Raw genomic sequence first — 12,051 nt, forward strand, 5'->3', positions numbered from 1 at the left:
AGATGGTGGCTGTGAGAAACCAGCTCATGTAGAATCAACAAACTACTTAACCAACTTTACTGTCATTTCAAAAGCATCACCAGGAACAGCCAAGACCAGACACTTAAACATGTCTTTGGAAATCAGATTCTACTGAAGCTTGTACTACAGCCTTGCATTTATATAGCACCTTAAACATAGAACATGTCCCACAGCACCACACTGAGGTCTAAAGAGAATGGTTGGCAAATGTGAAAAGGGGATATTAGGAGGGTGACTAGAAGCTTGCTCAATGTTTATTTCCTGTAAACATTTTATAGGTGAAATGGACACCAAGGAGTGATTACAAGGCAGCAATCTCAGAGATTCTAATGGTATCCCAAATCTTGAATGTGGAACTCAAACAAGTGGAAGTAGGCGATCTTTATGGTGCAGAGGATGCGGCTGCAAGCTCTGCTTGCATTTGAATAGAACACCAAGGTTACAAATGGTCTGGTTCAGCCGTGAAAGGGGCCAGGGACAGGGTTGCAATCAGTGGCAAGGTTTGAAGTTTGTAATGAAGGCCAAAGACAATGGTTTCAGTCTTCCCACTGTTTAGCTAAAGGAAATTGCAGCTCATTCAAGACTGGAAGTTGGACAAGCAATCTGATAGCACAGAGGTAACGAAGGGTCCGAAAGAGGTGGTGATGTAGAGCTCGGTATCATTAACCTACATATGGAAGCCAACTCCATGTCTGCAGATAATGTCACCAAGAGGCAACATGTACTCAAGGAAGACATGGCGAGTCAAAGAGATATCTTTGGGGGATTCTAGAGGTCGCGGTGCAAGGATAGGAAGAGAAGCTATTTATGGCAATGCTCTGGCTACAATCAGATAGGCAAGAGTGGAACTAAGCGTGTAGTTCCACCAAGCTGAAAAACATTGGAGGAGAATGGCGTGATTGTGTCAAAGGCTGCAGATGTCAAGGACAGAGGGGAGATAACCCACCATGGTCAGTCACAAAGAATACCATCCATGACTTTGGTTAGAGCCATTTCAGTGCTGAGGGGGATGGAACCCTGATTCGAATAGCAAGCTGTGGGTGAGATGAGCACAGGTCTGGAAAGCAACATTCCAAAGAAAAAGCAGAACAATTAAATGAGACAATGGCCATTTCAGAGCATGTCCCAGCTTGAAATACAACTATAAAGAGAAGAGGAACTGAATGGACAAACCGCTGCCTTCCCCCAACCACATCACTACTAATTCAGGAAAGGAGATAGCCTTTCAACACTTCAGCACAATTCCAATCTGTGCCGTTGGATGATGGGCTCCAAACCTTTCCTCTCCGAGAATTACAGCAACAGCACCTGGGATTTGGCTTTGTCAAGAGGTCTTGCTTAGCTTACTGCACCATCCCAGAGGAACTCACCACCAATACAAAACAAGTCTGGGTATGCAGCTTAGGTTCATATTAAAGTGGGTTTTACACATACACTAAATTCCTAACGGACCAGCTAATGAAAAGCATTCATTTTTCAACAGATATAGAATTAAAGTACAATGGAGCCAAGAAACAGATTATAATTAAAAATTAGTCTGCCTGAATTTCTCGGACATGGTTAACAAACCTTATTGAATTCTTCGAAGATGTAACAGAAAGTAGACAAAGACAATTCCTTGGATGTGATATTCTGAAGACTTTCAGAAGGCCTTTGATAAGGTGTCACTTAAGAGACTCATGACAAAGGGTCAGGTGGAAAAATGAAAAAGTTCATTACAAAACAGAAAACAGAGGGCATGAGTTTAGGGAAGTTTCTCAGACTGGCAGAAAGTGGCAAGTGGTGCCCTGCAGGGATCCATACTGGGATCACTGTTGTTTACCATATAGACAAATGGCCTGGATGCAAATTAGAGGTAGGGTGCCGAAATTTGCAGGATACCAACTGAGGGTGTAGCAATAATGCGAGGGACTGAACCAAACTACAGGAAGTAGTAAAAAGGCATCGAATGCAAAGTCTAAGGTGGTTCTTTTTGGGAAGAGGAATAAGGATGTCACTTATTCATTACAAGGTAAGAAACTAAATGGGGTAGCTAGATCCAGAAATCACTCAAATTAGTAATACAAGTTGATAACACCATAAAGAGTGCAAGCAAAGTATAGGGGTGCATTTCTGGAAGAATAGAATACCAAGGCCAGGAGGTAAGATTAAGTTTATATCGAACCTTGGTTAAACCACACGAGAGCAATGTTCCAGGGAACCTGTGCAGCGGGCTTTTCAATAGAAAAACCGCGCTGCACAGTATTTTAAAGGGTCCACACAGGATCAAACAAAATTAGGGGAACACTGCTGGAGGGTATCGCGTGCAGTTCTGGCCTCTCTGCTACAAAAAGGATATTAAAGCACTGGAGAAAGTACTGAAAAGATTGAGCAGGTTGGGGATCTTTTATTTGGAAAAAAAAAGACCAAACCAAGAGGACATCTGATACAGGTCTTTACAATTATGACGGGGATTCAAAAGGGTAGATGTGAAGAAACTGTTTTCATTTGTGGGCAAGTCGAGAACACAGGGACATAAATACAATATAGCCACCAACAGATAAATTAAAGAATTTCAGAGGACTTTCTTTACAGTGGCTAGAACGTAGAACTCTCTGCTACATGAAGTGATCGAAGCAGATAGCATTGATGCATTTAAGGGGAGGCGTGATGCATACATCAGGGAGAAAGAAATAGAGGGAAATGGGGGCAGAGTGGGAACAGGGTGGGGAAGGTCTTCTGGAGTACAAACACCACATGGACCAGTTAGACTGAATAGTCTGATTCTGTGCTGTAGATTTTGTGTGAAAAAACATGAGGGAAGTTGCTACTGCTGTACAATATTTACCAGGACTTGTAATATCACTGTCGTTAATATACATTATCAAAGTGAACCATCAAGTAAAGAAGAAGCAGTAACAGTACGAATGTGTAAATCTTTTCCAACATATGAATGCAAGGGGCATATACAAAATGTAACTTGAAGATACTCAGTTCGTGAAAAGGCTTGCTAATGCTCAGCCACCTGACATTATAGAACGGGTGGAGACCCTCACATGTTGAGCTAACATTAGTATCCAAATCCTCCAATGAGCATCACCACCTAGTCAGGTGGACCAACGTGTTTTTTCAGGGCAAGGTTACCCCATAGAAACTGAAATCTTTACGGATTCTGACATGGTGCACTCGTCAGGGGAGCAAATTAGATTTTTGTTAAAAATTGGTCTGTAGCAGTGGCACGAAAGTAACTTTCATCAGGTCACGATTTGGTTTCAGAACAGAAACTTAAGACATAGGTTAATGGAAGTAAAGGAACCAGACAGTTTCCACAAACATGCAGCTTTCGTCTTAACACTGTGTGGCCATCTCGAATCGATCTCACTCCAAAATATTAATAGAAGCACATGAAACATCAACAGAATGATCCTATTGAGCAGGTTAAAAAATATCTTTAGCTGCCTCTGTATCCAACAATATAAATCGAAACCTTAAATTTCTCTCATCACTGCTCCCAGGCAGTATGAAGGACAGTTCCCTTAAAAAGCTGTGCTTTCACATACCTACTCCTCCTCCATTTCCTTGGTAGCATATAGATTTAATGCAATAACCATACTACCCTGTCAAATGCAGTAGTGCCTATTACCCTCCAATTAGTTCAGAGGTAACATTGTAAATACAGCTATCAAAATAGCTATCCAAGTAACCGATTTCAGGAATACCAACATTGTATACCAATACATTCAGTTCTTTTGCATCCAATACCCACTGATCATGTTCAGATCACTTAAATGGTCTCGCCCCATCTCATCTCTAACCTCCTCCAGCCCTACAACCCTCCAATTCTGGCCTCTCGTACATCAGAGTTCCATCGCCCCACCATTGCCAGCCGTACCCTCACCTGCTTAGGCCACAAGCTCTGGAATTCCCTCCCTAAACAACTCCACCTCTCTCCTCCTTTAAAACCTACATCTTTGACCAAGTTTTTGGTCACCTGTCCCAACATCGGTGTAGCTTGGTGTCAAATTGTCTGGTAACGCTCCTGTGAAGCGCCTTGAGACGTTGCACTATGTTAAAAGGCACAGTTTAAATGCGAATTATTATTGTTGCTATACAATATGTCACATTTTGAAGTGTATTTATGAAGCAACAGATCCTTCTACAACCACAATGAAGCATCAACTACCCAATGAAGAATAATTGAATTTTAATTTTTGAATGTTTCCCGAGTCAGAGAATGCCATGTCTAAAGAATGCACACCCTCCAAATGTGGAGGGGTTCACGCCAAGTTTACATACTTAAATGCACATGCAAGCCCCACCGATCTGAAGCCAACAGATTGACCCAAAATTTGTTGTGTGTATATGGAGTTTCAACAGTCTTGAGACTTTACAGGGATGTGGAGGGGTTCACCTGGAAACATCCTACTGCTTGAGGCCTAAAATACCACAGAAAAAGCAGAAACAGCAGCATCACAGTAGAGACAAGAAAGGCTGTTAAAACTCAGATACTATTAGTGGGGTCTTCACTCTACCACTAAAACAGCAGCAAAATGTGCAAACTAAAACAGAATCATGCCCACACATCAGCACCAAAGCTATGGCATAGCTATTTCTAATTATCTCAGGTGCGAGAATAGCACATAACCAAAGAATATTGCAACAAGAACCACCACCTCAAAATTGGTTCTGATAGGAGCATAGCAAAGACCTTAAAATCATTGGGGCAAGTCATCTATTTCCCAAACCCCAATATCTAAATCGAGGAATTGGTTTTCATCTAATAATGGTTATTTTGGCAATTCAATTTCTACACGCAAGAGGTAATATGCCAGACTAAGAACTCTATGCAGAATTTCTTCCAACAGATATGTGGGGTATATTGGGCCGTGGCAGCTCTTGCAAAAGTCTGGCTTAGAATTGGGCAACAAGATATTGCTACCTCAGTCATGTAAAGGACACAAAGGATTGACTGACTGGCATCGAGTAAGCCAAGTTCATTAAGTCATTTGACTTTCATTCAGATCCAGATCTCTGTCAGTCTAAGTGATTGGTCTCTTCTGGGGAGCATGTGTTGGTTTGGGGCTGTGCAATTGCTTCCATGGTCAGCCAAAGTTCAGCGTCATACTGAGGGCCCGCTGTTGAAAGTGATGTTCGCCTGTCTGCCGGTTCAGATAGATTTTAAACGTTCTGTTGCACTATTCAAAGATGAGCAAGTCAATCGCCTTCCTTCAAAACAACCTCATCAAAACATGGATCAACTGCTCTGGGATTTTGCTGTGTGCAAAAATGGCTGCCCCAGTTTCCTGTATTACAGTACAACCACAAAAAAACACAACATACTTGCATTCATGCATTAAATCATTTTACTGGGCAGTGAATATGAAAAAAAGGCCATAAAATATTATGTGGAATTAATATGGGCTTTTATAAACATAATGCAAGCAAAAGAGCAATTAGAGAGTAGAATTCCAGAGATAAAGGGAATCTAGTTGTGGGGGGATGACGGTAAGGTAAATAAAATATTAAATATTTTGTGGCAGTTTTGATAAATGATAGTGGAAGTGAGAATATAGGAAAAAGCAGAGGCTCTGACCAATTGTTCAGTCCTCTTTATATTTGCATATTACATCCAGAATGGGAGGAGAACCAGTGTAAAAACCCTGTTCAAAAGGTAGGAAAGGATAAACCAACTAACCATTCTTTGTTTTCAGCAAATTCTTGGCATCCATAATTTGAGATCAAATTACTAAGTATTTAGAGATGCACAGGATGACCAAGAAAAATCAGCCTGGATTAGTTAAGGCAATGTTTGACAAGTTTTTTTTTGCTGAGCTGCTTAATTCTATAAATAAAGATAATACAGTAGATGTCGTAGTATACGCTAATTTACAGAAGGCATTCAATGAGGTGTCTCACCAAATTAGCGTATACAACATCTACTATATTATCTTTATTTATAGAATTAAGAAAGACAGAATTGTATTTATACAGTGCCTTTCACAACCTCCAGTTGTCCCAAAGTGTTTTATTTTTGGTCTCTGTTGCAGTGTAGGAAACACAGCAGCCAATTTGCACATAGCAAGGTCAAGCAAAGTGATAATCATCAGATCATCTCTTAGTGATGTTGGTTGAGGGATAAACTCACCAGGGAGAAATCCCCTGCTCTTCTGCAAAATAGTGCGATGGAATCTTTTACACCCACCCAAGGGGGCAGACAAACCCTCAGTTTAACATCTCATCTGAAAGACGGCACCTCCGACAGTGCAGCACGCACCCAGTGTCAGTCTAGATTTTGTGCTCAAGTCTCTGGAGTGGGACTTGAACCCACAACCTTCTGACTCAGGCATGAGTGCTACCACAGAGCCATGGCCAACACCATGGAGAAAAAAAAGTAACTGCAGCACTGACACAAAAGGGATATAACAGTGAAGTTAGAAAGTTGACTGACAAGTAGGAAACAACAGATTAATGAAGCCCCTAAATGAAGTCTCCACGTCTGGTTATACCTTCAACCACTTGCCCCACTGACACTGCCGTGGTTGCGATGTGGCTCACATCACCCAATCACACTGTGGTCTGTCCCCCTACTCCTCTGGTACTTTCTCCTCCTTTCAGCATCTCACCTTTCATTTAAAATTCTCTACCACCCACTCAAGTACCATAAAATTTTTATCACCGAGATATCTTCACTGCTTTCCTCCCTCAGCATCTGCATCGAGTAACTTCTCATCCTCAGTGATTTCAACCTGCTCTCAATTCATCATGCGTGCTTTCCTCAGAGTTCACGAGTCTCCTATCCTCCCTTAATCTCTCCCCCCAGGTAAACTCTCCAACCCATATTCACAGCCACCCCATCAAGCTTGCCATCTTGCCTCACTACTCCCACCGCATCAATCATGGATAAGGCCATCGCTGACCACTTCCTTATATTGCTCTCGACTCGCATTGCACCCACCGCCCCCCCCCACCCCCCCACCCAACTTCCTTCTGTGTCTTCCCCCAGAAGCAACTCTCTTCCAACTGCAACTATGAAATCCCAACTGTCCAGCCTTTGACCCTCCATTCACCACATTTCTGCAGCTACCGACCTGCTCAACCACCCCCACCACTTTTGATGCCCGAGTCCCTATTAAAACCATTACTCTCTCACCCTGGTACAGCCCTCATCTTCACTCCCTTAAGTCCAAGGAATACAGACTTGAACGGTTATGGTGGGTAACTGGTTTAGCCATTCACTGCCATTGCGGTTGGACCACAAAGCATTATTGGATCCTGCTTGTGCTAAAACTGCTCACTATTCCAGGATCATTCTGGAATGCAGAGATAATCCCCGCTTCTATTCTCCACAGCTAACCCATCTTCTTAAACCCTTTCCGTCTCCTCCACGCTCGCGTCCAACAACAACTGTGAGGAGCTCATGGACTCCTCTGTCTCTAAGACTGAGACCATCCAATCAGCCTCGACCACTTCCCTTCCTTCCCCTAGCCCAGCAGGCCAAACTTCATCTAAGGAACACCCCCCCTCCCCCCCACACTCGCCCTGACCTCACATCTTTCTCCAGTCGCTCATCGATCTTCCCACATGACTGCTCAGCTTGTCCACGAGACCAACTTCCTGCTCCCTTGACCCTATTCCCACGAAACTGCTGACCACCCAACTTCCTTTTCTGACTCCCAAGTTAGCAGTTCTCTCCCCTCAGGTACTGTCCCCCTCATCCCCTTCTCAAAGAGAACAACCCTTGACCCCTCCGTCCTTGCAAACCACTGCCACATCTTCAACCTCCCTTTCCTCTCCAAAGTCCTTGAACGCATTGTTGCCTCCCAAATCCATGCCCACCTTTCCAGAACTCCATGTTTGAATCCCCCCCAATTAGGTTTCCACCCTTGCCACAATACCAAAACGGCTCTCAAAGGCACATCCTTTGTAACTGTAACAAAACTATCCCTCCTCAACCTGTGCAGCCTTTGACACTGTTGACATTCCATCCTCCTCCAACACCTCTCTCTTGCGTCACCCAGCTGGGTGGGACTGTACTCGCTGGTTCCATTCTTATCTATCTAATCTTAACCAGGGAATCACCTGCAACAGCTTCTCTTCCTGCTCCCGCATCATTGCCTCTGGTGTCCCCCAAGGATCTATCCTTGGCCCCCTCCTATTTCTTATCTGCGTGTTCCCCGTCAGCGACATCATTCAAAAACAGTGTCAGTTTCCACATGTATGCTGATGACACCCAGTTCTACGTCACCACCAGTTCTCTCAACCCCTCCACCATCTCCAAATTGTCAGACTGCTTGTCCGACATCCAGAACTGGATGAGCAGAAATTTTCTCCAATACATTGGAAATACCGAAACCATTGTATTTGGTCCCCAGCACAAACTCAGTTCCTTCGCCACCGATTCCATCCCTCTCCCCAACATCTGTGAAGCTGAACCAGGCTGTTCGCAATGTTGTCATATTTGACCCTGAAATGAGCTTCCCACCACATATGCATGCCATAACTAAGAGTGTCTATTTCCACCTCCGTAACATCACCCATCTCTTCCCCAGCTCATCTGTTGCTGAAACCCTCAACCATGCCTTTGTTATCTCTAGACTTGACTATTCCAACACACTCCTGGCTGGCCTTCCCTATTCTACCCTATGTAAACTTGAGGTTATTCAAAACTCAGCTGCCTGTGTCCTGACTCGCACCAAGTCCCATTCACCCATCACCCCTGTGCTCGCTGACCCACATTGGGTCCTGATTAAACAACACCTCAATTTCAAAATTCTCATCCTGGTTTTAAAATCTCTCCCTATCTAATCTCCTCCAGCCCCACGACCACCCATTCAAGATAATTTCAGATCATAACCACTGCTCCCATTTCTGTCCACCCACACCCTCCACCCCACAGACACCATTTGCTGATAATGATTCTGCTGTTGTCATTTACAGCTCCTCTAGATCCATCTTTTGTTTCTTTGCCGGTCCCATTACCACTCCCTTTTGCTCATACCATCATCTCTTGCCATTTAAACTCTCCTGCCTTCTACCTCATCACAGACCTTCTGTTTTGCCCTTCCTTTTCCCTGCTTAAAACCCATTGCATCTCTATAACTTTTTCAAGTTCTGACCAAAGTTCATCGACCTGAAATGTCAATTCTATCTCTCCAAATGCTGCCTGACCTGCTGAGTATTTCCAGCATTTTGTTTTTATTTCAGATTCCAGCATCTGCAGTATTTTGCTTTTGGAATTAGTTTTGGGATGTTCTAGGAAAAAAACAAGCTGACAGGATGGGCCAAATGGTTTTGTTCTATGTTGTAAACTGCTATGCTTCTATTTTAAGAGTGGAGATATGATAAATTATCTGTTCTTTTACAGGTGTAAAAGAATCCAGGGTTAGAGAGTGAACAGCTCCAGTGGGGCCAGCACCAGCACAATGGGCCAACTGACCTCCTTCGGTGCTGTCATTTCCAACTGTAGGAAGCTGATGACGACATAATACCCTCTCGCACCACTAAACCACCACCCATTCGTCACTCCTGGTACATAACATGCCCCCTCTTAGCTTGCAACCAACATAGAATCATACATCAGAGAAGGGCTGGCTCTTTGAAACAGTTATCCAATTTGTCCCACTCCCAGAAAGTTAACACTAATTCCATGTGCAGCACTACGCAACTGTACACAACTATATACATGGGTATTAGAGTGCTGTATGATGTTACATAGTGACTCGTGATACATAAGCTTCACATATTTTACTTTTAAAAAGCCCACAAATGTGTGGAATCAGAATGCACTTGGTCCAAACGAAAGTGACCAACAGTTTGCATACAAAATTCTATAGCGCTACTTCATTAAAAGCACTGGATCGAGATGCAAAGGGATTGTACAATGTAACATACAAATTTGAGTTCTTGGAATTAAGCAGTTTGTTAGCAGGTCGGGTCACTAGAAAAGCAAACCCGAACCGAAAGGAATACTACAGGTGCAAAATATAACCAATTGCTCAACACATAGTCTAACCCAATAAAAAAGCAAAATACCGCGGATGCTGGAATCTGAAATAAAAACAAAGAATGCTGGAACTCTCAGCGGGTCAGGCAGCATCTGTGGAGAGAAAAACAAAGTTAACGTTTCGGGTCGACGACCCCGCGTCAGAACTGCCGAATGTTCAAAAAGAATTAATCTAGCCTAGTCATCTGCGAGTAAGACAGTCGAATATTTAAAATTTGAAACTGCAATAATGTTTTAAAATACACGGTGTTACTGGTCCTAATTAAAACTGCAGCTAGCTTCCTATGCCTAATTTGGGATCTTTATTGCTTCAAAACAAAGTTTTGAAAGGGTAGTGCATACATATTTTAGATGCTTATTTGAAGTCAACAAAAACAGGTTAACTTACAATCCCATTAATATTGCTAATTGATTTAAACTTTACCCAAATTAACTCAACTCCCAAAGGCTTTTCAGACCATCTAGGCCTCAACTAATTTACTGCATTGTTTGAAAGATTTGTACATAGTATACAGCTGATTAATTACATAATTTTGCAAAAAAGATGTTTCTCTATGAAATGCAATTATTACATTTCCCCACCCACCCAACCCCCAGAAAAATATACCAAGTTTTAAAGGAATTATTCAATTGCGACATAAACTTATCTTTCTCAGCAATTGATGCAGCAAAACATTTATGCAACAACAAGGGTATTTAATACTTAATTATATTTAGGTAAATTTAGCATTTTGAAATCCTGATTTTTATGCATTGCTGGAAGGCAAGTCAGCTTTGCTTGGGTCTGGGGGGGGGGGGGGGGGTGAAGAAGGACAAAATTCACGTGGCGGTTCTTTTTTGAAAAAGTATTGCAATTAGAAATTTGGAAAAAGCTTTTAACCCTGCATGACCCGAATTTCTTTCATTTTTGGCGTACCTTTCCAGTACGTCTTGTCTGCTCTCTAAACTCTAAAGGCTACAACAAAAAAAACAACCCCGCCAGAATGTCAGTGTGTAACCTGGAAAGGGTTGGAGAAATGGTCCCGGGCTTGAATCGCCAGGAGGTCGCGGGGCTGCCGCAAAATGACAACTGCCAGCCCGGGCTCCGCCGGCAATGGGGGAAGGCAGCGTGAGCAAGGCCTGCACTTGAACTGGCCCGACTCCGGTTCACAGGCACTAGGCCCTTTGGAGGCACGCGGCCAGCTCCCCCACACCACCCGGCCCGGCGGCGACATGTTTGGATTTAAACCCCCCACACACCCAGCCAGCAGTTGGCGCCGGGACCCCCGCACCTTGGGCACAGGGGGTGGGGGACACCAACATTAACCGCGAGGCCTCCTTGGAGGGGACCGACTCCCAAGCCGGGGTGTAACCCCACCCACACCACCACAAACCACCTCAGCAGAAAGAACCTGGGAGCTGCTGATCGTCAATCGCCAGCCCCCGGGGAAGGAGGGAGGGGGTTTAAAACCGCGCCGCCACTTTGGTCCCCGCGTCGTTATCGAAAGGTGAAAGGATCCCACCCACCCCCCCGAGCAACCCGTTTTTACCGGAGTCCTTCCCGGAGTAGCCGGCACCAGTCCCACGGCCGTCCTGCTCGCCGCGCCGCGAGGTGTCGAGCAGCCGTCGGCTGCCGCTGGCGACAAGACCCGGAGCCCGAGGCCGACACCGCCGCTCTTGCCCGCCCGCTCCTGCAGTCCGCCGCTCCCCACAATAATGGCCAACAGCCCGGGCGCCGCCGCCGCTGAACCCCCAACTCCGGCCGAGCCTCTCCCCGGAGCCGCTTGGATTCCTTTCCGCATTATTTCCCAACTTGGGACCGGTGTCTCCGCTCGGACCTCTTCCTCTCTCGCTGCCTCGCTCTCTCGCTGGCGCGCGCGCGCGGGTAATTATTTCCAACCTGCTCGCCTGCCCTCCCCGCAAAAGAATAAAAATACCCCCCGATTCCAGGAGGAGACAGACCCCGGTCGCCGTGGGTTTGGTCACGGCAGGATATTGAACGCGGGGAGGGGCAGATGCGAAGGATTTAAAAGTCCTTAAAACAGCCCCAAGCTCTGAAAATGGCTCCA

General features: G+C 44.6%; 1 protein-coding gene across 2 annotated transcripts in view; it reads right to left on the reverse strand.

Moving 5' to 3' along the window:
- Nucleotides 1–12,051, reverse strand: part of LOC139264343 (transcription factor E2F3-like) — a 60,060-nt gene extending 48,009 nt beyond the window's left edge. For both annotated transcript variants that reach the window (XR_011593326.1, XM_070880633.1), the window contains exon 1: nucleotides 11,533–12,051. Coding sequence is in view for 1 of the 2 variants with exons in the window: in XM_070880633.1 (XP_070736734.1) it covers nucleotides 11,533–11,784 (252 nt within the window). In the remaining variant the exon portion in view is untranslated. The remainder of the gene's footprint in view (nucleotides 1–11,532) is intronic.

This window comes from Pristiophorus japonicus, chromosome 5 (genome assembly GCF_044704955.1).
Source record: "Pristiophorus japonicus isolate sPriJap1 chromosome 5, sPriJap1.hap1, whole genome shotgun sequence".
NCBI classification, from domain to species: Eukaryota; Metazoa; Chordata; class Chondrichthyes; family Pristiophoridae; genus Pristiophorus; species Pristiophorus japonicus.